The 27,381-nt window shown below is 40.0% G+C and overlaps 2 protein-coding genes across 2 annotated transcripts in view; both read right to left on the bottom strand.

The window, feature by feature from the left end:
* The window catches only part of sardh (sarcosine dehydrogenase), a 60,172-nt gene extending 51,359 nt beyond the window's left edge, over window positions 1-8,813 (bottom strand). Inside the window, 7 exon segments of the mRNA XM_022198205.2 lie at window positions 416-516; window positions 735-858; window positions 2,202-2,381; window positions 3,734-3,912; window positions 5,354-5,490; window positions 6,385-6,574; window positions 8,556-8,813. Coding sequence (XP_022053897.2) covers window positions 416-516; window positions 735-858; window positions 2,202-2,381; window positions 3,734-3,912; window positions 5,354-5,490; window positions 6,385-6,569 — 906 coding nt within the window. The 5' untranslated portion in view covers window positions 6,570-6,574; window positions 8,556-8,813.
* A 3,895-nt stretch (window positions 8,814-12,708) lies between these two features.
* cercam (cerebral endothelial cell adhesion molecule) lies at window positions 12,709-27,381 on the bottom strand. The gene is made up of 12 exons (XM_022198210.2): window positions 26,896-27,381; window positions 24,297-24,407; window positions 23,408-23,525; window positions 23,065-23,199; window positions 22,756-22,960; window positions 21,912-22,031; window positions 21,010-21,086; window positions 20,747-20,853; window positions 19,383-19,515; window positions 18,834-18,961; window positions 18,166-18,369; window positions 12,709-14,856 (listed from the first exon to the last, which is right to left on the bottom strand). Exons 1-12 carry the CDS (start codon window positions 27,099-27,101, stop codon window positions 14,622-14,624), a joined length of 1,779 nt encoding a protein of 592 aa, XP_022053902.2. The 5' UTR covers window positions 27,102-27,381; the 3' UTR covers window positions 12,709-14,621.

Below are 27,381 nucleotides of genomic sequence, written 5' to 3'. Positions count from 1 at the left end.
TCTGACAGAAACAACCGGAAACAACTAGCCTAGCCGCGCTAGACAACCCACGGCAACAAATTTAATTCTCTGCCAGGGTCGACAACAAAAACGACAACAGTCGTTGAGCTCCATTAGCACCGACTCTGAATAATCTTTCTGTTAACATGTCTTTAATATACTTGAGCTTCACCCATTGACTGTATAAATAAGGCTTCACCGAACTCCCGCATCATCTGATTTCCGGTGCTCTAGGAGCCTATTCGTTGCGCTGATTGCTTGTATACCTACCCAATTGCTGCAGAGTGATTTGATAGACAACCTTTTAGCCTGCCTCCCTCCTTGTCGAGCATGCCTAGACCCTTGTGTCTTCAGAGCATGGGTCTAGCGCGGCTAGGCTACATGCAGATAACTTTGACTCAGCAGGAGTTTGTACCTGAATGCCTTCAATCCTCTCTGTCACCACGTAGGCATGATGCATCGCAACGAGAGGAACCTTGACTCCGGCCATTTCCCCCAGTTTGGTGGCCCACGCACCTGCAAGCAAAACACGCAGTCAAAGATGTCACCTTTAACTCTAGATGAAAACAAAAACTTATTTTAATTGCTTCTTTTGTGGTGTGCATGCAATGTCACCTTTAATGGCATATTTGCGTCAGCGGAGGGAAGCTTCTAATATTTCCCTCAGTTACATCAACAGTGCTTTCCACTGTGCAACACCTGCTGTCTTTGGACTGTCAGCTAGCTAATCTCACCTGCACAGTTCACCACACAAGGCGTCTCTATGGTTCCATGAGCGGTCTCCACTGCCTTCACCTTCTTCACCCCGAGGTCATCTGTCCGCACTTGGATACCAGTCACAGGGCAGTTCTCGATCACCTGAGCCAAACAGGGTCATGTGGAGTTAATTAGAAGCAAAGCTGAGATGCTGTTTATGCACCTTTGCAGCAGTAAATGAACTGAATAATATTAAAGCCTTTTTATTATCTGCCCAGTGGAGCCTCGTGGTTGCAGTCTAATAAGCCAATTTAGTTTCTATTTAATACCATTGTCACAATTCCTCATAAAGTACTATGCTGAAAACTAATTCACTTATATTTGTTGTTTGATCACAGCTTGAAAATATTACTAATAATGTGATGCAATGAAAGCACAACAACTTGTACAGCACATGCAGCTGCTCTGCCGCTCAGTGATCACGTGTTTTCAGTGTTCCTAGAGTTGTAATGCTATAGTTAGTCATGTGCACTAAAAATGTTTTCTCTAATTGTCATCTTAGGACTGCAATGCAACTGTCAAGAGCTGTAATTTCCACTTTGCTTTCTTTTGTTTCTACTTTTAGGACTGTGTTTTTGGATCTCATAGCTTGATCTCCAGCAGCTGTGCAGTGTCAGTTACTATGGTGATCTACCCAAAGAGGAGCTCCTATTAAAAGCCGCAGTGGCAGCAGTGTGGACCCTCCTGTTTCCATGAAAACACTGACCACCCTAAATATACAGGGCTTATGCAGACAGATAATTCAATCTGAGAAGGTGTAGGTGGGAATCTGTTCCGCACGGACATTAATGTTAAGCCGTGCACAAGGCTGTGGCTATCTGCAGCGGATTTTCTTGTGAAGCTAAAGGTGCTATTTATACAGTGTATTGAGTCATGACACACACACACGGAAATCAGACAGCAGCTCAGAAATGCAGAGCATTGGGAAAATTTATACAAATTACATGCTTTGTTCAAATGAAGGTATGTAAGCCAAAAGCAATCTTTTGACTGATCCCAACTCACTGCCACTGCAATATTCAATAGATATACAATAGTCAACCTCATATGCAATACCTAAATAACAACATGCAACATTGTAATTTAAGTTGTATTCTCATTTATCGGTTAAGCAAATGTATGTATTTTTTACAGCGTACTTTTTATACTCTCATGCTTATAGCATTTTTATTTAGAATTTCTTAGATCTAGATTTGCATATTTAATCTTTTACTGTCTCTTGTTGTTGCTGATTACTGCAACTCTATACACCATGCCAAATTCCTTGTGTGTGTGATTCTGATTCTTAAAGTGAATCAAAATCTGCTCCAACTTCCAAAGGACCAATCTGACCACAGCGCTGAATATGCACAGTCATTCTACTGTAAACCATGTACTGCATATCCATTACTAAGATAATAAAAATAGCAGATTAGTGGCTAAAATAGCAGATTGGTGTGCATTACCGTGGCTCCCCTGGCGGAGGCAGCTCTGGACAATGCGGTGCAAGTTCCTGCAGGGTCCATGGTGCCATCCGTTGGAACATACAGCGTTCCATACAGGTCGTCTGTGTTCATCAGAGGATACAGGTCCTTGGTCTCAGCAGGTGACAGGACATGAGACTCGATACCATAAACTTTACCCAGCTAGAAATAAAGGGATATAACATGTTTTCGTGGTTATGGACACACCATTTTATCAGTTTTGTCCCCTTTATGCTGTATTAAAATGAGTTCTTAGGGCTTTAAATCTCATCAGCGTGTCTGTCTTTGCATCAGCGCTGCATAATCTTTTCAGACGTGAACTGAATACTGCAGTAAAATGACCATAAAGTGGGGCTTAAATGTCAGCATTGTTTAATATTGCTGCAGGTGTAGCAATGCTGATCAAGGTGCAAGCAAACAGAACAGATGATCTTTCCTAATGTGAAGCAGCTGCAGGAGGTGCTGAGTTACAGCCACCAGGGGAGCATTTAAATGGTTAAGTTGTTAATTAAGGTCTGCAGCTCTGAGAAAAGTTTGCTGCTTTTTTTGTGTTTTACAAAGTGCATCAGGGGAGTGAAGCTTCAAGTGAACTTTGAACCTGCGACACACATAATAAAAAGGTAAACAAGGCCTCCCCCCAACGTGCCACCTCCTCATGTTCAGCACATACAAAAACAAAAACCAGCTCTGGATTTAAAATCCCTGTGGAGCAGCAGCAGGGAGTAACCTGCTTTGTGCAATCCTTAAAAAAGATTTCATTTCTTCTACAGTTTGAGCCTGCAGTTTCTATCACGTATTGTTTGGCGGCACTTGTGATCAGCAGGTTCATTATCTCACTAATACAATTATTTACGAGCCATTACTCATTAACAGCCACCTATCTGAGTGAGAGGAACATTCAGTCAAGTTCAAAGCAGACACATAAAAAAACATGTTTCAAGAGGAGTGCAGTGTACAACCCTGAAAATATGCATTCATGTACATTACATTCATCTTATCATCTTTGGAGCCATGACTTCCTTTTGAGGCGCTTTGACACTTAAGAGTCTTTTGAGTCTGAATTTTACATGGAAAAATTAGCTCAGTTGGTGCACAAGGGTAAATCTCTATGTGCAATGGTCTTCCCTTTCATGAAAAAACATTTTCTACCATTTACTTCCACCAACTTTACAATAAACCCTGTGACACCTGTTGAGGCGGGAACCATTTAGAGCTAATATCCAGATTCTATACCAGGAAATTTCACATTTGACAGCTTCTGTGGAATTTAGAAGGGCAGGAAACAGATCGAATATATAAAAGTTTGATTTATACAAGAATATCATTCTCTACAGATGTGAAAGTCTGATTAGCTTGGTCAAATATTGATTACATTGCATGAAAAATTGGTGCCGCAGTTAAAAAGACTTAATATATGCCAAAATGCTCACTAGACAAATCTCATCTCTCATGCTGGCTCTCCATTTCTTTACCCAACAATGCTCTTTGCTGATGATGCCCACGTCTGTCCTTACCGACATGAGGCGCTTGTACTCGTCCAGCCTCTGTTTGTTGGAAGCGACGAAGACTCCTCCGTTCTGGATCCAGCCTGTGTGGAGACCCGTCTCCTCCTCCAGGTATTTGCAGACCACATTCCTGGTGTGGGCCAAAAGCTCCACCTCGACATCGCTGGGACGGAGCTGCCACAGCAGACCTGGTGAACAGATGGACATATAAGCAGATGGACAAAAAAAAACAACTTTAAAACACACATGTGGCCCCTTTTTGACCAGGCTGGTTCCTGTGCTAGTTCAGAGCCAGTGCCAGACGCAGCAACAGTTCTTTGTTTTTCTACCACCTAAGCACTGGCTCCAGGCTCCAAAAACTGGTGCATTTCAGGCACCAACTCTTTGCAGGGCCAGAGTAAAGAACAGAGTATGTCATGGGCTGAGGGCAGGGTTACAGTGACCAACGATCAACGCCGGAAGCACAGAACCAACAATTTTAAACAACCAAGTGAGGAGTAGTAGCAGCACTAGTGTTTAGTGTTAGGATTTTGAAAACCGGTACATATGGACGCCAGTAGCGTGATTGTGGATGAGCCCAGGCAACAGCTGACCTCTGCCTCGCAATTAACCTTAAGACCATCTATAAAGATAAACAGACATATTATTATCAACTTATGCGTTTGTTTAACCCCTATGTAATGGATGCAAACGTAATCGAAGCTAAGTAGCCAAGCTAATGCTAACACATTCACAGTTAAGAATCAAACATCTATGACAATTACCTGTCTTCTCAAACGTAGTCGAAGCTAAGTAGCCAAGCTAATGCTAACACATTCACAGTTAAGAATCAAACATCTATGACAATTACCTGTCTTCTCAAACGTAGTCGAAGCTAAGTAGCCAAGCTAATGCTAACACATTCACTGCTAAGAATCAAACATCTATGACAATTACCTGTCTTCTCAAATGTAGTCGAAGCTAAGTAGCCAAGCTAATGCTAACACATTCACTGTTAAGAATAAAACATCTATGACAATTACCTGTCTTCTCAAACGTAGTCGCCGCTGCCTGTGACTACGATGAAGACAGGTCGCTAGTAACAGTTTATTTGTTTCTGGATTGCAACATAGGCTTGCAAAGTCAGGAACAGCACTTCCATGGTTACGATTTGTGAACGTTGTTGAACGGCTACACACGCAGTGACCTACTGACATTTTACAGTGATGCAATGACGTGGCTCTAACTTCACATTTTGCCCATGGAAAAGCAAACCGGTTCTTAGGAGGCACAAGATTTGAACCAACTAAGCACCAGCACTGAGCCAGCACCAAACTAGCACCTGGGTCTTTTTGGTCGAAAAGGGCTAACAAATAAACAACTGCAGGGTCTTCATCTACGGTGATCTAATGAGGCTAAAATGTATCATCATTGTTTTGCACACACAGATTTAGCTGTACTGTTAAACCAACTAATTAAAAATGAATAAATAAAAACCTTTACATGAGAAGGTGTGTCCTAACTTTTGACTGGTAGTGTTTATGGTCTAAAAGGTTTCCAAAAAGCAACAGAATATCTGCATCCTTCCCATTTCAGCATCTGTCTTGTCTGGTAAATACCCACTCTGTCCACATTCTTAGAGCTTGGTACCTGCAGTGTGCCAGGTGGTGCCAGAAGTTAGTCTGTCTCTCTCCAGCAGAACCACATTGGTCATCCCCATCTTAGCCAGGTGGTAGATGGTCTGACAGCCCAGACTGCCTCCTCCGATCACCACCGCATCGGCCGACCTGAGAGTGTTGGCAGATATCTACAGGTGAGCTGAGGAAGTGACTTTCAAAGTGGGATAAGGACGATACCACTTCAAACTCACAGTTCACTGAATCAGAAATAAAAGCTGCTTTTGTTCACAGGAAGGAGTAATTAGTATTTTCTGGAATACATGCATCTGAACAGAAGCGAGTTAATAAAAAGATTTGTTGTTTCCCTGCTCTTCCTACTTGTAGCCAAAGCTAACTGGCTAATGACTGTAGCTTCATATTTAAAGGAAAGACAAGAAAACAGCATAAAATGTTTCATGTTTCCCAAAATGTGGAACTATTTTTTTCCACCTGAAATTAGAAAGAAAATTGTTTGTGTTTTATTATTTAGCATATTGACTAGTGGCTCTGATGGCAGAGTGGGTTGTCCACTAATTGCAAGGTTTCCTAATGCAAATAACTAATTTCAAAAGTTGCTCCTGATGACTGAGTGTGTGTGAGAGAATGGGAAACATTGTAAATATTGCTTTGAGCACAACTAAGGTACAAAAGGTCTGCTTAGGTGCACACCATTGACCATTTTCTGTCAATACTTACACCCATAACTGCCATCATCTGAAAGTGTTCTACGTTTTATTAAACTAACAATCTGATGTCTCTTAAGGCTGATGTAGCAACAGAGTGTCTATAATCTATTTATCCATTCTGAGCCAATTGTGACTATGTCCATTTTCATAACAATATATTATTGATCCTTTAACCATCAGCTAAGCTTGCTTTGTGTGTAATCATCATCCAAATTCAATCTAGCATAATGAAAGAAAAACACAACTATATCCTGACATTAAACTGCAACAAATACTGGAATTAAAAGGTCACTTTAACACAATAAATAGACAGCATTCATCTACTGATCTAACTAACTTGGGTAAAGGCTTAGTAGGTCCAGAAGAAGCTCCATCCGCCTGTTTCAGTGTCTTCTTATAGGGAACATTCTTCTCCTTGGTGTGCTCTGAGCTGTAGGCCCGAGAGCTCAGCCGGCACAACGGAGACAGAGGAGGCCGAACTGCCGACGCCACTCGCCGAACTACACTCCCAAGGAAGGCCATGGCCACTGAGGACGGTCAGAGAACGCCGAGAGTCAGAAAGATGCTGCAGAATATTCAAGGTGTCAGGATACAGTGAATTTTCTAAACAACCTGACAGGTAACAGGCGACATGCATACATTTTACTATGTTCTCTGCGTTAACTTGCTGCACAGGACTTACACCAAATTTTGTGAGACATTACAGCAAATTAAATTGTGTTTTATTCTATATACTAAAGGTCCTAGAAGGGCTTGGTAAAACTGGATTGTAAACAATGTTATTAGGCAGCAAACACCTGGCTTGACTAGGTGGCCCAGATTTCTACCACAGAGGCTGCAGGTTTGCAGCTGGCTGCCAAACTGTCAAAAGATTTCTGGGCGGACGCCTAGAAAGCGCAAAAGGTTGAATGGGCGACCAATGAACAGGCGCTATAGTCTCCGATGCAGCGGCCTGGGTTTGATTCCTGATCACAGCCCTTTGCTGCAGGTCTTCCTCTCATTCTTCTCCCTACTTTCCTGTCTGCCACTTCACTAATCTGTCAAGTAAAGCCAAAAATGGCCACACAAAATAACTTAAAAAAAAAATTGAAAGGACAATGCATGAAAACAAAACTGCTCTACAGAGGTCAAAGTGTCAGATTATCACAGAAAATGATTAAGCACTGCTTTTAACATGGTTAATGATTGCTACCACTGTTAAACTAAAAACACAAATGTTTGTGGTGTATTTACAGCAGGCCAAGAGCAGAGGCCTGAGCTCTGACAGCAACTCTGAGACTTATAAATAATTATTCAGCTGATATGTGAACTATTAATTTAAAGCACACTGAGAAAAATCACATGGAGGTTTCTACTGCAAAAACTGCAAAGTACAGTGGTGGCAAAGAGCTTTCGGACACCTTTAACATTTGACACAAATATCTCAAGCATTATTATGAAATATTTGTGGAAAAATCTTTGTTGTGTTTCAAATGGTGTAGCTGCATTGGACAGACACAAACAAATACAAATGATATTTTTTGTTTACAAGAAAAACTAACAAAAATAAATTCTACTCATAGTTTCTTGTTTTTATGGAATCAGTCATTTTTAAGCTTTTAATGGCTTTTTAGGATTTTTTTTAGTGATTGCACTAAAAGAAACTGCAGTTGAAGACCTAAGAATGACTCTTACTGCAAAATACATTTTTTTTTAATGTATTTAACCTTTATTTTACCAGGTGAGTTAGTTGAGAACAAGTCCTCATTTTCAATAACGACCTGGTCAAGAGGCAACATACAGCAAGATGAAAAATTGCACATACATGCAAAAGTATGGGGTGTCTGAAACCTTTATTTCCCACCTATGTATACTGCCTAACACGAATGCAAAAGAACACTTGTTAATAGGTTGTAAATAGTGAAGTAGCAACATTTTTATACTCTGGGTCTGTTGTCAATCATTTTGTTGCACTGAGTTCCCACCTTAATATTAGTCTTAATATTTAATAAATTACATGTAACGTCTTAGTTTTTGATTTTACAAAATATGTAATCAATGCAATTTTGAATCATTTCACATTAAAGTGACACAGTACAGGGGTGTTCTCACTCCTGATGGCTGACAATTACAACTCTGAATGTATGGAAGTAAATGGGGGAAAAAGCTTGTTTAGAATAAAAAAATGCATGTTGAACTAAATAATAACTGTGGAAGTCTTGCTGATGGTTCATTCCTGACAACAGGAACGCAAAATAAACTTCATATACACTAATGTAGAGGGTGTGCAGAGAGCATAATGCAGCACCGTTTGCTCCTGCACTGCTTGTGTTTGTAATCAAAGCCTGTATTACTATTTAAAGTGCAGAAACATACATGTGCATGACAAAATCCTGCACGTGAAGCTGGGACGCGCCGCAAAAACAACGTGGCACAGCCGCTGAATGAAAGACATCCTTACTTAACCTGCAGGCTGCATCCTGCACTGACGTGGTGTTTGCATGACAGCAGTTTGCTTTGAACACTTACACTCGATTCCTTACGGCCCGTCCGGGAAAACACACTCGATGCGAGACGTGCAACAAAAAAAACAAAGCCGGGGAAAGTAAAGCGCTTGCAGAAAGTGCAGAAAGTAAGTGCTCCAAGAAATGTGGAGGAAAAAATGGCCGAATGGTTCCACGGAGCAACAGCGTTGCTAGTGTGGCCCAGGAGGTTCAGTTCAGTAGCTATCAGATAGTGTAACTGCAGCTGTAGCTCCTGCTTTCAGCCCTCCCCTGTTGGACAGGAGGCAGGAGGAGTGGTAGTGGTTCAGAAATGAGGCCAGATAAGATCAGTGTGACCATGCATTCTTCTGTTCAATGATCAGACTTAGAGAAATGAATGAAAATCAGTGGTAGGAGGAGCAAGCATTTAGAAACAGTCACATTACACATGGAAATAAATAAAAAAAACACTTGCATGCTCCTAAGTGGGTAAACAGAAGCTCCTGATTGTAATTTGTGTAATCAAACAAAGGATCTGTTTGTTTGGACACTATTGCAAGCCAAATACTGTCTGCAAGAATGTCTGCAGAAACATATAAGCATGTAAAATACTGAGTTCAGTTTGATCATAAATGTATGTGTGTGTGTGTTTGTGTTGGGGGATGTCAGGGTAACAGCTGCTGCTGAAAATCCTGCAGGCCCACAGATGAAACCAAGCAGAAGTAGAACACCAGATTCGTGTAGAGCATCATGTAGTTTGTGCACGTGTGTGAGACGTTGTATATACAGTTAGGGTGATTTTGCAAGGCGGTATATAATATATAATTGTGGGACTTTTTGTAACATACTTGACAGATATCATTTCTGCTGTTTTGCAGTGTGAGTTTTCATGGAAAATGTGAAATTTCCTGGGTGACCTGGGTGTATGTCATCTCATAAGAGCACATAGTAAGGTAAAGACATTCCAAATTTTAACCAAGGAACAGAGAACCCAACAACCCAAAGCAACTTCACTTTTCTGTGCAAAAACTTGTGTTTATGCTACCAGTCACTCCAGTGGTAATTAAGAATATTTAAGAGTCTACAGAAAAGGCTTGTGTTACTACTGAAGACACAAAGCAGTCTTATGTCACCACTGATTTCAAGATGGAAAACATGAAAAAGCCAAAAACTCTGGAAGAAAGTGTGACTGCAACAACTTATTTCTTTAAAATTGTTTAGCAGTCATAGTTACGACAATTAAGTATATAAGATAAAGATAGCAACATTAGTTGGAACAACTCAACTATTTAAAGTAATCAGCTTTTAGAGTAATGCGTTCATGCTACCAATAAAAGGGCCAATATACAGTTGCGGGACTTTTTGTATCATAGTTGACATTTTTGCTGTTTTCAGGCCTAAAATCAACCTGGCCGCCTATAACCAAACACCACATGGCATTTTTACACAAAGATTCTTCTAAATATTATACATGCAATTGAGTAAAATTGCAATTGAAAGTCATTTATAAAGATATTGTAGTAAACCTGTAAACCTGAAATTTCTCAGACACAGATACAATGTGTTATTTTCCATATAAAATTTGATATATTGCCGAAAATGAAATATCTGTCATGATTATCTCAACTTAATAAAAAGAACACAATCAAAACTATTTTTGAATAAGCTCATTATATTATTGTTTAGCTAATTAGAAGGTGGTTGTTATTAAATTCGGACGGTTATTTAGTTGGCATTTTAGTGATATCCAGTCATTTTCTTTAATTTGAATAAAATGTATGCAAGATATAGCCCATGGACTTCAAAAATCCCTCATTCCTTATATATTGCTCTGAGGGAAAATGTTGTCAAACTCAAAAGAAGGCCGCCTGGGTAAGTCAGCGTTATGAAACCTTAAGCTGCAGTCATGTGCAGTTGCTGCCAAGCTGACTTCAGGAATCCTCACCAGCAGCCAATAAAGTGCTGAGTTTAGGTTCCCTCCTGTGACGGGAGGTTCTTTCTAGTTCATACAGCTTTGAGCAGGATATGAGCTGAATGTGGGAGCCTCAGCAAGCCCCTCTATCTTCTCATGGGTGTGTTTTCTACTCTATGTGCCAAACTGAGAGGCAGCCTTTGAACTTTGTGACTTCCTCAAACCCTTTTTTCATGTGGTTGAGTAAGAGTTTCTTAAGTACAGTATATGTTGTACACATGTGGTTCAGTGCAAGCACTTGTGTAAGTTACATTTCATTCATGCTGATCTGGTGGAATAATGTTCCCGAGACACATAAGGTCAAGTAAACTGGATAGATGAGTGCCTGTGCAGACAGCTGTCGCCTGCTTATGAAAAAACACGTCTACTGGTGGCTGAAGCAAGTGGTACCGTGTGTCGAAAGAAATGAGAATGTATTAAACCTCAGTCCTTCCCTGTCATGCAGTGTCAAAAAGTCCAATATGCTAACAGCAGAGTGAAATAGGAAGTTTTTGCCATGAACTTTGATATTCAGATTTTAAATTAAAAGGTTGTCAACTCTGATTCATCTGCTTGTGACAGCAGTCAAATCTCATAACTGCTCAGTACAGAAGTTCTAAAGGCAGTAGAGATATATTTTTTTTAAATAATAGTGCCCTCTGATAATGGTAACCATGATAATGAATAATGTATTATTCCTAAAAGGGTGAGCAGAAGACTAGTGTAAGACAAAGTAAATCAATAGCAAATCTACAAATAATAATAAATACATTTTAAAAATCAAACAGACCAAAAGCTACAAAAACACCTTTCCGTAAAGGAAGCTTTGAAAGTGCATCACAATCAAGTCTGTAGAAGACTTTGACAGCAGAATTACTACTATTATTACACTGCAAGATGGAAACCTGTCATCTGCAGCAAGGAACAAATAGCTAGAATATAATTTGGCAAGTACAGAAATAAGCACAAAGTGTCCTGAGGCAAAGTTTCTTCGCAGATGAGCAGAAAATAATCTTTACCAAAGCAATGGAAAGCCAGAAATGTGGACAAAAACAGGAACATCCTCTGATCTGAACCATTCCACCTCATCAACAGGGTCAATATGTAATTGAGGGACTTTTGAAGTCCATGTGATATATCTGCATACATCTTTATTAAAAGTTTAAAAAAAAAAGTTTTTTAATGTTCATTATGATCATGTCTTTACAAATTCCATAATTATTTAATATGGAAGCAATCATTAATAAAACATGACTGGATATTACTAAAATGTCAACTAAGTAACCATCTGAATTTAACAACAACCGCCTCCTAATTAGTTAAACAATAATAAAATGAGCTGATTCAGAAATAGTTTTGATTGTGTTCTTTTTGTTAAGTTCAGATGATCATGACAGATTTTTTTTTTTTTAGCAATATAACAAATTTTAGATGGAAAATAACACATTGTATCTGTGTCTGAGAAATCTCTTCCAACTAAGTTCCCCATTACAAAAACACCTCTAAAGGAAGTGCATTAATTCCAGATCACATGACCTGCTCCACATGATGTCATTTCCTCCTAAAGAAAACACTGGCAAGACTCCGAGACTTTCTGACTTATTTAATATAAAGTAGTGAGTGAGTCAAGTGTCAACAGGTTTACTACAGTATTTTTAGAAATCACTTTCAATTTCAATTTTACAGAATTTTATATATGATATTTATTAAGAATCTTTGTGTAAAAATGCCATGTGGTGTTTGGTTATAGGCGGCCATGTTGATTTTAGGTCTGAAAACATGAAAAATGTCAACTATGTTACAAAAAGTCCCACAATTATATACTGACCCAGCAACATGTTTTTTTTATCAATGACAAAACTGGAAGATATCAGATGTAGATACACTGAGTATTTTATCTGCTGAAAATACAATTGAAGCCCAATATGAAACTGTAACTGTGAGTCTTGGATATATATTATTACCAATGAGCGGAATAAAAACAATCTGGTGTCACTTGTTCAACCCTGAAAAGACAAAGATGTTTTTTTTTAATAACAGTGTGAGTTTACACATACTGTAAAACATCAGTAAACAAAAGAAAGAAAGTCACAAATATGCAACTGTGTTTCTAAATTCTCTCACTGAATCTAGGAAATAGTCTGATGCATGCTCTACCTGCTATCACAATGACGCCCTCTCGTGGTGGATGTTTGACAATACAAGACCTGTTAGCAAAAATCTAAAACCACATTTAGACAATAATAAATCCTTTCAAAAAAACTCTTTTTATTAACATTTGAACAGTTTGCTCTCCAGTTGTCCTGACATTCTGTTTTAAACATGATTAGAAGAGTGTTGCTCAAAGACACTGAAAGAGGCAGAAAAGAAATTGCACTTTGACTGCATGCTGTACATCATGCTCTGTCATATCTCTCAAACACATTTAGAGAAATAAATTAAAGACATATGCAGGCAAAGAAAACAAGATAACAAAACAAGAAGTATAATTTTAGTGTCACGGGAGACACCAGAATAAAGGTACTTGCATTGCTACTCTGACTAGACATTCCTGGAGTGAGATGAATCCCAGTGATGGTACATAAAAATATGGAAGGTTTTGCTTTAATATGGCTTTTAGACTTCTGCTACAACACACATGGGTTAATTTAAACTTTTTAAAAACTAAATAAAGCACAAGAAGGAGGTTGATTCTTCTCTAAAAACTGAAAAATGCCAAACATTAACGACACCCGGACTCATTTTTACTCAAAAGGCTAAAAGAGTTGCATTTTTACTACGACCTGGACGGCTGAGAATCTACACAGACTTAACACCAGCAGAATCAAAGCTACACCATACAAATATTTGAACACTCACTAAATGACTTTGCTTATTTTTCTAGAGCACGTCTCCTGTGGCAGCGTGATAAAACACAAAATGTTCTCACTGACTTGTTAAATCATTCTGCAGTAGTATAATGCCAAGGATACGCACTGCCAATTAAGACGGCCTGAAATTACACACAGGCCTTTTGTTTCCAGTTAGTGCGGAGCTATTAAAGGTTAAATTACTTTTTTAATTGCGTTGGAGTAATGTCAGATACACTGGCAGCGCACTCTTCTCTCTTTGGTAGGTAAATTTGTAATTATTATGCTTGGATTGATCTTAAGCATTGAAAATTGTGCTGCCTAAATAAATATAAAAATGAAAAATATCAGAGCACTTGGAAATACAGGAATCACACTAACTCTGACTGCGAAGTTAAGCTTGTAAGGCCACATGTGAAATGTACAAGTATTAAAACAGCTGTAGAGTAGAAGGCAGTCCAAGTTTATCCATTAAAAAATATGTTAAGGAGGCTTAAATTGTTCAAATGCAAACATTCAATGTTTTAGAGCTACTACCAAAATAGTTGACAAATACAATCTGGTACCACTGAAACAGTTCAATACTGTCCATAAGTCCAATACATCAGCATTGAAACTGTTCACGTCGAGTAAAATATTACTTTGACACAATTGTATTGCTCAATAATCGCATTGGAAAACATACACAACCAGAGAAATGGATAAAAAGACACAGATACCAATATAGAGAAAGGAAAAAAGAAATAATATCAGATTTCTGTCCAGACTTTCCAACAGTTGTGAACAGTGCAGCTACTGGAGCCTCAGTCTGGGATCAACAGATTAACAAATGTTCTTTGAAAAGTCACATCATTGTCACTTTTTGCACACAAAAAAACTTCAATTAGCATTATAAACATGCAACCATCACAGGCATACATTTAAACCAAAAGGATCTTGACATCATCTATAAAAACTGTATAACCTGCACGGATTAGGCAAATAAATGTCTAAACAAGGTTAAAAAAACAAAACAACAGCAACATTCTAAACACGGGATTGTTCTCAAGAAAAATCTGTTGTGCAAGTTTGCGCATTTGAAATGCTAAGACACAGCCTCAGCAAACTGTCCCTGACGCTGTTTCCCCCCTAAATCCATCCAAATACTTAATAAACTGCATTGGAAAGAACCAAAGTCCAGTTTAAATGACACTGAGCATGCCACAGAGGAGACTGAAATAAAGTCTGAGAACACTTTCTCTCCTCAGCATCTGTCTCTCTGACCTCGTGGCCCTTTGACCTGCCGGTTCTCCACAGCCTCTCTGCTGCTGCACTAAAGTTCATCCCTGTAGGCAGCTGACAGCATCTCGGGTGGCGGCGAGGACCCTTTCAGGGTCTTGTGAGAGCCCCTCCAGTCGGTCCTCACCGAGTCGTCGTCCCACAGAGTCGACGTCTCCGTGTCGCTCACCCACTGAGGGTCACCGGCGTAGTGACACGGCTGCACCAGCAGGGGGCGCACACTGAAGGCTTGTAGATTTCTGTTGGGGAAGTGGGACATGTAGTCCTCACTGCAGGGGGAGAACAGAAGCAGATCACATTGGTGTCCAGCCCAGAAAACACATTTAGTATGTTACAATAAAACCCTCATAATATCAGAAAGACAGCTGCTTTAGGGATGAAATATTTGTGCAATATTTACTACAATTATTGACTGAATCAGGAGATGCAGAAGGAGGCTGATTTCAGAGACAGTTCAGTTCCTCTTAGCATGAAGGGCGACAGAAGGACCAATGTGTGGGGCGCAGTCGTTGTGTATTCTTAGCGGGGTAGTCAAGCATATCAAATTAGAATCACAGAGGTGAGAGAGAGACCAAGAGAGAGAGAACAGAGAGAGTGGGTTGGCTATAAGCCAGTTTTCCACACATGATGGAGCACAGAGACACTACCGAGCCTTCTGGTTTGCAGATCCTTCAGCACAAAGTGCATTTAATTCCTTACAGCCTTATGATGAGCACAGTTGTCTGGTTAGGACTAATGTCAGGGATATTAGGCCCAGCAGTGAAGTCAGGGTTTCATGCAGCATTTAGACAAAAAAAACAACAGACATATGTGAAGCAAATGTATTACAAAACCATGTCACAGCTAATGTATATCACAGCACCTTTAAACTATATCACAAGCAAACAATAACCACAGATTGCATACATAACCTTCTAGCCTGGGTTAAAAGGGTCAACAGATAGAAGATGGGTTAGTGCAGGAAAACAAACAAGAATAGTAGTGATTAGTGAATAGCAGTTTTGAGATGCTTGGAGGCACTAAATTCTGTGTCTGTTTTTCACCTAACAGGCCAACAGATTAAAGCCACAAGAGCACCTCTATGCTGAAGCACCAGTGCTATGAGCTAAACATGCTCACAAAGACATGCTAACGCTTAGCAGGTATAACATTTACCATGATCATCCTCTCAGTTTAGTTTATTGGTATCAAACTCACAATAAAGCTGAAGCTAATGGGACTCTTATTAGTTTGGTTATAAGCCACAGAATCGGATAAATTCAAGTTTTGACCTGATGATGGCACTGAATCTAAGGTTAAAGGCTCCATATTGTGCATCTTTTAAGGAAATTACTGAAAGTCTCGCATGTCCCCACAAATGTCTCTCAGTTTTTAAGCACAAAATATTGGAAGGATGAATCATTTCACTGTAAATGTATAATTTCTGGTTTCCATTCTGTTCTAAATGGCCGGTTTCAGTATCTGTATCTTCAAATGCAAATGAGCTGTCCATACTACCTTCAGGAAGAAGACTCTCTCTGTGTCTGTGATTGACCACATGGCAGCTAACAAAGATGTGATTGAGGTCATATTGTTCTATCGCCACTAACTAACTCACAGATCAGTCGTTTTAACTCATGTGTGCGGTGAATTTTGCTCAGATGATGTTACTATTATAAAATCAGTAGCATGAAAAGGTTGTGAAGTGACTGTTGGCTAGCATGTAGTCCTGATGGGCTGCTTGTTCTGTTGTCTCACAACAGAAAGAGAAAAATATGCAAATGAAAACAACACTATTGGGAATTTGGCTGTATTAGAACACAGCATATGTGAGCACAGAGAGCAGGAGAGAAGCAAATAGATGTGAACACCAGCTGAACTGAAGTTCCTCTAAAGTACCATAGGCTACAGGGAAACACAGTTACCCACTCAGCTGTTGTGCATTGGTTTCAAATCTGGCCTAAAGTCGATCTCTGAATGTCTTTCAGCTGCATTTATGCAATATTTTAGCCAGACGACTAATGGTTCCTCAATTGGAGTAAAACTGACATGGACTTGTAAAGATAGGAGGCTAACTAGTTGTGGGATGCTTGAAGAATGGTAGAAGTAAACATCTTCATATCCTGACAGTTTACAACTTCAGCACAATACAATGGGAACTCTAATCACCAACGCTCTTACAAGTCATTTTGAGCAAGCAAGTAATTTTAATTATGTGCCAAACTATCGCTGTCAAGACATTTTAAAAAAAAGGAAAAATAAAGCTTTATTAATCCAGAATTAAATTGCTTAAGAAACAAAATTACACAACCTGAGTGTCTAGTTGAAAAAGCAATAAGATATAAATAGAATACATTACAGAAAATTTAAATAGGTAAGCTAAAATAAGGCTAGAATAGATAAAAAGTAGTACTGGTAATGGTGAGATACCAAAATATGACAAAAAACACGTCGTGACACTAGATGAAGATCCATGAATGTCTGTCCTGCTTTGTCCTGTAGCGGGTTCTGAGGGTTTTGGAGTCTGTCCCAGTTCTGGACAGGTCATCAGTCCATCACAAGAGACAGGAAATCACACACACACTTACACCTACAGCCAATTTAGAATTACTCTACCATGCATATCTTTGGACTGTGGGAGGAAGCCGGAGCACCCACAGAAAAGCCACACAACCACAGGAAGAACATGCAAACTCCACACCGAAAGACCTCAGCCGACCAGCAGGTTCAGATCCAGACAGTGAGACGACAGCATGGACCGCTGCCCACCGTGCTGCCCTCTGCATAAAATACTGTACCAACATGTCGAGTTCATGCTGAGGTATTTTAGTGGTGAAAACTTGCTGGTAGCACGAGACTACATATCAATCTTTGTCAGTGGAATTACATGCTCTGGGCACCACAAATGCCTGTGCAAAACTTAATGACAAGCCATTTAATAGCTCTTGAGACATTTCACTGTGGATCGAAGCTGAGGACTGACTGACCGGTACTGCCACCCACAAAGCCAGGCAGCAACGTGGCAAAATGTCAAAAGAAATGTATTTTTTCTTTTAGGTTCAACACAAGTCTGCCACACAGTCCCCCCTGGCTGCTCCAGTCACACTGTGACTAAAATAAGAGGCAGCACACATTGTCCAAAATCTGGACTATCAGTCCCAGAGAGACACGCTGCCTTGAAGCCTATACATTATAAAAACAAAAATGTTCAGATCTATTCTGAAAGGTGGTGCTTTAATTGACAACCACAGATTAAAATGATTTCTTTTTAGAGAAAGTCCCTGAAGCAAAACCACAGACTTACTATAGTTCTTTAATCTTAAAACTCTACACAAAACTAAGCTAAATATAAAACCTGTATACAAGTTTAGGCAGCTATAGGAAAGAATGCTTTTAGCAATTATGAGGTCTGATTTAGCTTTATAGGTTTTGCAGCAGAGGGAGATTAAAGAGCGCTCACAGACAGGATTTCATTTAGAAGTCACGAAAACATTCATCAAGATCAAAACAAGAAATACGTGAGCTTAAGTTAAGATATCCATGTATAGGAAACAGATGAGGGTATTTTTGAGTGGATTCAGTGCTGCTGTGATACGTACTTGGGATGTTTGTCATACATGATGGGGAGGAATTCATCAACAGGTAGCATCTTGGAAAGAGGCTCAGCGTTGAGCAGCTTCTGGGCTCCTTGAAGGGAGATGGCGTAAGACAGAGTCCAGTACGAGTAGTCGGCCACCACCAGGTTCCGAACATTCTCCACCGCTTCCTCATTTCCAGGATTCACCTGCTTCCTCCCGAAGTATCTGTAGGAACAAATAGCCGGTATGAAAAACAAGGAAGGTGAAGAAGCCATGTCCAAAATGTGATAACTGAAATCTGTTGCTATTTTTCCAAACAGATTGGAAACAATTCTTTGTTTTCATTTTTCCAGCATATGTTCTGCATGTGTCTAACAGATGGCAGCCAAAAATATGCCAAAAAAAAGCTGATAGATACTTTGATCGTGTGTCTGAAGTTTCGTCCGATCCTCTCAGTATGATTTCACTTAAAACCATTCATTTCTATGTATTGCAAAGCCGGACACACAGACATCTGACGTACTGGAAGGAATATCTAAACAACCTATGAATAATCGATGCTCGCTGCACTCCTGGAGCCGGATTTTTCTCCTGACCTCATTCCTCACCACACAGCTGGGGCCTCTGTATTAACTCATCGTGACCTTGCACTTCTCTGCCCAACCCAAACAGGAACCGTGATGTCTTACATGATGTCCCAGTCCAGCTCCACCTGCTCCACCTCCTCCATCAGTCTGAGCACGCGCCGCTTGAAGTTGGCCTGGAAACGGACGTCATCTTCAAGGACCAGCGCCTTATCCATCTGCACGTCCACCATCTGAGGAGGAAAAAGCATTTATACACGCTATAAACCCAACATATTACAGAGATCAGGAGCTGGTTTTCTTTTTGGATTCAGTTTTCAAAGCAAAATCCAATTTGCTTTATCTATTTAGAAGAAAAAAAACAAGAGTTGTAGTTCTACTGCTTTGATTACTTGCTATAAAACTGTTACAAGTTAATCACACTGCATAAATCTTCTCTCCCACAGACAAATTACCTAAATGTATGATAAGGGGTTTGAAAAAAATCACATTAAAACTGCAATCAGGCTCAACTTTTACTAGCAGGATGTCAAACATAAGCATACTTAGCGGCATTACACACATATTCTGCAAACCGCAGCAAGTGAGGCCAGTAAATCACGTCATGCTTCAAGTATGAGGCTAAAGGCCGTCCACATCTGTTTGTTCTCTCACCTCTTTCCAGATGTAGTAGTGGCTGAGGAAGCAGCCCACTTCTCCTTTGGTCAGAGTGCGTCCAGAAAACGGATCGTAGTAACCCGGCAGCAGGTCGACACCCAGGATCTTGATGTCGCTGCTGTTCAGTGCACTGCAGAGACAAAAAAAAACCCACAAACACAGGCAGGTTATGCCAGGAAAAAAAATGAGCCCATCTTGTGCAACACCAAAATGGAAAACATCTGTCGCATGGAGGATGGTTAATGATGCAGCTGAGTTTTATAATTAGGTTCTCATAGAAGGTGTCAAAACAATGTTTTTCTCTTTCAACACCTTCTTTCAAAGAGAAAACTGTCTGCAAATAAACATGCGCTGTATACTTCACTATAACACAGACTTCTTTCATAGCATATACAGTATGTCTTCAGTTAGATTTTGCTCACGGCTATAAAAATCAGTAATTTTGAGCTTGATTGTCTAATTGTCACATCTCTTAAGATAAATGAAACAAAACAGAGACAGGAAAAGGAAAAGAATCAAGACATACATTCAAATATGTTTAAGTTCTACTCTTGTCATTGATTTAATTGCTAAAAATGCATCACTGTGTATCAAAGTTACATATTTACAGTATCAAAGTTACAGATTTACATTTTTTCCAAATAAAATGATTCCCTCGTGTCTTAAAATGCCTTAGATATAACTCTGAACTGTTGCTTCCTCTAGAATGTGCAGATGCATAAAGTCTTTACCTCTCTCTCCACTCATCTTTTCACACCAGCTCACCTACAACTCTGTTCAGTCACTGTAAAACTACACTACACACTCCCCAGATACACTCCAGCCCCCCTGCGACCCTAATGAGGATTAAGCAGTGTATAGATGATGGATGGATGGATTTTTTGGGTTCCAGAACCAACTGACCCTCAGCGGTAGTACACTTTCCCATGCACTTCACTTTCAAACCATGGTTCTTGCTACTTGTACATAACTGAAGGGTCAGTCTGTGCACATCTGTAAGCCTACATGTCTCGATTTGTCAGAAATGCGCAGACTGACACTTAAGTATGTTGAAATTCTGCTTTTCCACAACTTGGGACAGAAAAACGTCCCATTTTACAAGTGTCTGAAATAATTAATTTGTAGCCCTGCTGTCACCATGAACGGAGAAAAGCAGCTAGAAAAAAATGTTAAAATCTCCACTAAGCTATGGTTCAGGTGAGCTGATGTATAACCATTCTCCTATCTACATTTCCACTCAGTATCTACAGTTTTGCCATTATGTTTTTCTCCTCTCTCGTGGCTACACTCAAAGCACCCTTTCCATCTGAACCAATTGACTGTTATTACCATCCTGAGCCTTTCTCTGAGAGTCTACTCACTTTCCATCCACGGCGTCTACAACCTTGACGTCGATCTCCAGCTCGTTCAGCGAGAACAACATCCTGTCTCTGCGGTCGGGACGACGTCGCAGATTAATCAGAAATATCTGAAGAGAGAAGGCCAAACGGTTATTTAACGCCATAAGCTGCATACATCATGTCTCATCTTTTATTTCTGCAAACAAGTCGACCGTATATTCTGTGCTTTCTTATACTCCGCTCATTCAAAATGTGATTCCTTCATGTTTTTAATCATCGCTTACCTCGTCAAATCCCATGAGGTCTCTCTGTTTTGGGAACATGTGGACGAAGCGGGAGGGATACATGGGGGGACCGTCAACTGTTAAACAAAGAGGAGGCTTGAGTTAGAGGAAAGGAACATAAAATGGTCAAATAAAGCAAGACAGCAAGAACCTGTAGCTAAAATGTGGCTGGAATACACATTTAGTTGTTTTTTGTTAAATCTTTGCCAGTGTTTGTCTTTATTCATTTTAGGGTCTCAGTCTGCAGGTTGACCAGTTGATTTTCTCTTCTCTTAACCAGTCTTCATTGGTCAAACAATCAACAGTGTTACATCAGGAGTATTTCTGAGTATTTCTGGGTTAATCACATAGTGCCCTGAACTTGTCCCGTCTAATGGAGAATGAAAATATATTCTGAGTCAGCTCCAAACTAATTACCGGCACGTCAAAGAAGTTGCCAGTGTGGCTGTATTTTGTTTAAATGATGGCTAAAAAGTTGGGTTGAAGGTTTGCAAACAGCAGTTTGCCTATCAGAGCTCAACAACCACCATGGCATATGATCTAAAAGCAGCAGGCAATCATGTCTATTTTATATTCCTCAGCTGCTCTTGTGCTGGGATTTCAGTTGGTATCATTCTATTTTTGGAGAATCACATGCATATGGGTTGTTTGTGTTATTTCAATATCAAATACTTGCATTAAAATGGTTTAACGTGCAGCAAATACTAGCTTTTTATGTTCAGAATTTGTTTAGACTCAAGCTGCATCCGTTTACAGTTTTCGGCTAATCAGGCTAGCAGGCAGAATGCACTCACTGGACTGTGGCCAGTTTAATTAATCAACAGATAATGTGAAGATCTTTTTTCTCATTACCAGTTGATTAGTTGAAGAGCAGATAGGTTTTGGTTGTTATTATTACTTACTCATGGACTCCAGGTGGACGTGGACAAAGTTGAGGCGATCGTCCTCTAAGGTGTGTTGAGGTTTGGCTGGAACGTTCAGGTAGCCGTAGCGCTCCTTGTTGCACAAGTACATCTGGATCTCTGAGTAGCAGCCAACATCAATAAGTCAAGAAAATGAATAATCCCTGGTCCCAGAGCTGGATGCTTCAGATCTGTGGTTGCTTTCCCACAACTGGTCTAGTCTCCATCATGTCCACTGTGGGATGCTGCTGCTGACCTTCCCACTGCTTCCAGCTGACCATTTCCACCAATCTACTCTGTATCGCCTCTCCTATACTGGATATTTTCATCTATACACTGTTTGTATCTTACTATCTGCTATACATGTAGTTTATTTAATGCCAGAGCCGTATATCATAACAGTAAACTATGAATCAGTTTCAGCATTGGCTTTTCCTTGTATGTATCGTCTATGTTACTCTGATCATGCATGTATCCCAATGTGTGTTATATGTTTCTTTGTCTCCCACCACCGTCTACCTCTTCTGTCCCTCTCAACACGCCGGCCAGCAGCAGATGAGTGTCCTCCTATGAGCCGGGTTCTGCTCAAGGATTTTCCCCGTTAATAGGGAGTTTTTTCCTACCACTGTTGCCTCAGGGCTGCTCTGGGGGTTCAGGCATATGGGTTCTGTAAAGTGTCTTGAGACTATTTGAATTGTAATTGGCGCCATATAAATAAAATTTAATTGAATAAACTGATTGTGGTGGAATTTTCATCCAAACGCATCATTCTTCTGCGTGTGTGAATTGCACGGGTGCAAAAAACCTCCCTGGTAAACATAACGACAAAGAAGCTGGAACGAACCTGCAGAACGACAGGAAAAGGCAAAAACAATGATGTCGTCATAGGGCCACGAGTAGTCATCATGAGGAGGGTAGAAAGCCAGTTTCTTCATTCCCTCCTTCCTCAGATCCAGCAGCACAGTGCTGTGGACCATCGGCACTGGGAAGCAGCCCTGTCTGTGGCGGTGACGGGTGGGAAAGTACTCTGCCGTTCGACGATAATAACCCTAAAAAAAGTCCATGCAAAGGAAAAAAGTGCAACCCATTTGAATGCAACTTAACTCTTCCAGCAGAGGAATAATCCACTGTGATGTTGTCATTCTGAAGTCACCTGCGGAGTGATGCCACACCAGTAGTTGGAATACGCTCCCTGGGAGTCTAACATGGGAGCGATGACTGACTTGTTCTCTGCTATCAGCAGGTTGAGGGTGTCTGGGTTTGTCAGGATATTGTCTGTGTCAGCGTACTGAAACAGAGACACAGAGGGGACAAAGAAAAGAGAGGAAAATGTGAGCGACTGCAGACATTTTTCTCAAGTGAAGAGCGGCTGCCAACATTTCTCTTGGATGAAACAGCAGCTGCACAGAAGGAAAAAAATACCATCTGATGTATCAAGAAAGTCGCTGATATGAATCTCACACAGCTATTAGAAGAAACAGTATTTCAGAACGTACCAGGATGTAGTCGGCCCAGCGTTTCTTGGCAAAGTTGAGCGCTGCCTGCTTCAGCTTCATCACGTATTCATATCTGCTGTTGGGCCAATGCTTCGGACCCAACTCTCCTGCATATGACCTGGAACAGACACAGATATAAACACAGGAAATGATACCGATTTGATTAAATGTTGCCCTGATTCACCGTTTTCTCATGTTTTATCATATATTACCATGTTAGGCTGAGTGATTTCTATCGCAAAAGACATTTCCTAAATAAATCTAATCTCAAAAAGAGACTTTTATTTGTCAGAATTTTAAATTAAGACAAAAATACAAATCATGTATGCTGGAACAATCAAAACACTTTCACACTAAACATGCAGGATACACATAGCAGTGGATTAAAGATAGAAACAGTGTGGTAAATGATGGAAGTTCTGGGGTTGGTATCACTGTGCAAAGAGCAAAATGCATAAAAACTTGGACTTAACACAGCTGGACTGACAGCCTCAACAGCTTGAGCAGATTAGCAGAATTCAGTCAGACTGAGTACTTGACAAGCACAAATAATTTCCACTAATGGTCTCCTCAGCCCAGAGCAGCAGAGACACGCTGCATCATTCCTTATTATGCAAAGAGAAAATCATTTTATTTTTAGGCTATACCACGACCAACAAACAAACTGCAAACTTAGAGGCTACAAGTGTGAGGGAAATCAATCCTTTCAGTGGAGTTTTGAGCTGGAACATTTACAAAGGAGGCTCATTTGTTTAGTTGGTACCAGTGTGACACTTCAGGGATTCTTTATCATCAAAGGAGACAGAGAAGGATTAAATGCATCGAAATGTCCAAGATAAGACTTACAGCCACACATGAGAAAATCAGGATGCAAGATATCCAGACTTACGTGGGTTTGTCCATCGGTCTCCACTCAACGTAGTGGTAATATTTCTGCATGACAGTCAGCCACTCTTTCAGTACAGCTGTGGTGTTGTCCAAGTTGTGATCTGTGGCTGCCCTGAAGAACACAGAGGAAGCAGAATGTAACGCAAAACTAATGACAATCAGTTGACAAAAACGGTCGCAGTCCCAGTACACGTTTAAACAACAGTCACCACCCTTATTTATGTGATTAAGCAGCGTTTCTTTTCTCTGTGCATCCCAACTGGGTTTTTCATGACCAGCGGTTTTCAACTCTTTTTCATTCTTACAAAAAGCAGACTCCCATTTCAGATGCCTATTAGTGATTTTTCCCCTTAAGCTTCTCACATGCTTTTATTTTCATAAATATTCAGATGATGAAATATCTCGTCAAACATCAAAGCTCAGAGGAAAAGCCTCACAACTGAAAACAGATTTGTGTATCGAAACTTTTTTCTTCTTTCTTATCCCATTAATTCACTCATGATCCCTCAGATTTATCTGCAAATAAATGTGTAAATATAAAGAGAAATAAATAAAAAATAAATGTATCTGTTAAAAAATAAGGATACAAATGTGTAAAAATAAAGAGGAAAAAATGAAAAAAATACAAAAAATAATTTTAAAAATATGGAAATATAAAGGTAAATGTCATCTTTGCTTTCCCCTTTTCCTTTGTTTTTTTTCTTTCATTTTTTTGTTTTTATCAGTTATTGACAACTCACCTTGGACAGAAAGCCCCGCCCAAAGTCATTTGATCGACAGCTCAGTCCATCAAGTGAAAGCAAACTCAAAATGTAAAAATTAAAGGAAAAAAGAAAGGGAAAAGGGAAAAGCAAAGACAAAATTCCCCTTTATATTTCCATATTTTTCTATTGTTGTTCTTCCACAGCTGTTGAGGTCTCTTTCTGCACTCTACAACCTCTGGACAGATGTGCGTGAAGCAGCCAACACTCACTGCACATTATATCACGCTGAAATATGTGTTGGCTCTTTTCGCCATTCATAATTGTGAGTTATTTCAGAAGTGTGACTCGAGTAAACCTTTACTTGGAGGGAAATAAGCGTGGCCAAAGTCAACCACATGCACCCTGGGAGCAGGTCTGGCACGATGTGAGACTTTCACTACATAATTATGGCGGCCAAATGGATTCAGGACAGCGAATTTATATCCATATTTATAGAATCTTTTTTGGGGAAAAAGAAGTCAAATTTGGATGATTTTTTTTTTGTGTGTGTTTGTGGTAATACAGAACTTCATATAGTGCGATACAGCTTTGGAACGAGCTGCCTGAGGAGAAAAGACTCGTCCAATCAGTAACTTCTTTTAAATCGCTTCTTAAAACCCACTTTTACAGACTCGCCTTCTAATAAAGGTCTCTTTTGTTTCTTTTTTAATCACTCTCTTCCTTTTTATCCCTTTTAAAATGTTCACTGCTTGTAGGGACTACAAGGGACTTCTAACCTCTTGATCTTAATCTATTTCTATCTTTTATTTTCTCTTCAGCTTCTCTCTAAACCCCTCTTGTGTGATGTCATCCTTTTAACCAGCTTTTAATTAGCTGTCCATTCTCAACATTTTTGTCATGTTTTTATGTTGTACCTATGGTTCTACCTTTTGTGTCTCATGTTTGTCATTTAGTGTCTCGTATTTGTCATTTTTTCTCATTTTTCCTCATTTTATGTCTCATTTTTGTCATTTGGTGTCTCGTATTTGCCATTTTTTTTCTCAGTTTTGTCATTTTTTGTCTCATTTTTGCCATTTTGTGTCTAATTTTTTATCATCATTTTGTGTCTCATCTTTGCAATTTTATGCCTCCTTTTTACCATTTTGTGTCTAGTCTTTGTCATTTAGTCTCATTTTGTGTCTCATTTTTGGCATTTTGTGTCCAGTTTTCGTCATTTTGTCACTTTGTCTAGTTTTTGTCAGTTTGTGTCTACTTTTTTTTTAATCATTTTGTGTCTCACTTTTGTCAGTAGCTAGCCTCCTGATGTTAATCTATTTCTATCTTGTATTTTCTCTTCAGCTTCTCTCTGAAACCCTCTTGTGTGATGTCATCCTTTCAACCAGCTTTTAATTACCTAACCATTCTGTACATTTTTATCATTTTTTTTAATGTTCTATCTGTCAAAGCACTTATTATTATTCTACAGTTTTCCCCATCTCCCTGCCTCATAGTGTAAAATGTACACCTACCATTAGCTCCTCATACAAAAGCAACAGTTTAACACAGATTCCTCTGGAGTTTGAATTGGATCAGATGACACCAAAGCACAAAGACATATACTGTTAAAATCCTCTGAGGTCGGCTCAGGTTGGAGTTTTCACAGTTTAACATGCAGCATAAATTACTTAAAGAGTGCCATCATTGCTCCAACTGCTTCTAGACAAACTCCAGAGAACAGAGAAGTGCAGCAGCCCTCAGTAGGAAATGAATGTGGCGGAGTGAAAGGCGCAGAGGGAACAGAGGAGGGGGAGGACGCTGCTGCTGCTGCTTTCACACACTCATTTAAATGCCATTGACCTTTTGAACGGCTGCTATAGGCGGATTAAAAGGAGAGCAAACAGCCCGGCAGAAACCCACCACACTGAGATGCGATCTTTGGGGTAGTTGAGTCTCTCCAGAGCTCCGAGGTAGTAGGGCAGCGAGTGCGCGGCGTTCCTGGCTATGATCGCGATCACCACGGTGGGAGGCTGCATTTTCGACTCCTCCGGAAACTTTTCCTCCGAAAAGTAACATCCAGCGGGTAAAACGAAGGCCCCAAACACTAGAAAGTGAAGCAGGAACATGGTGGAGGCTGGAGGGGACGCAGAATAATCCGACGGTGCCGGAGAGCAGCACGTATCCGGCTGTACGCGTCAGCAGTCCAAGAAAGAAAAAAGAAAAAAAGAAAAGAAAAAAAGAGGGCTTTCCCAAATTTCCAACCTCCTACTTCATGTACGAGGAAGCTGGCTTTTTCCAAGAACAACTCCAGAGTTAAATTACAGCCTCTGCTCACTGGAGGAGTCTGATATCCAAAGATGGAGGCGTGATTTGGCCAGACTGTAATTATTCATAAACCTCTGCGGA

The sequence above is a fragment of the Acanthochromis polyacanthus genome, chromosome 18 (genome assembly GCF_021347895.1).
Source record: "Acanthochromis polyacanthus isolate Apoly-LR-REF ecotype Palm Island chromosome 18, KAUST_Apoly_ChrSc, whole genome shotgun sequence".
Taxonomy (NCBI): Eukaryota; Metazoa; Chordata; class Actinopteri; family Pomacentridae; genus Acanthochromis; species Acanthochromis polyacanthus.
Note: the sequence above shows the minus strand (reverse complement) of the source record. Positions and strands in the feature narration are given on the sequence as shown.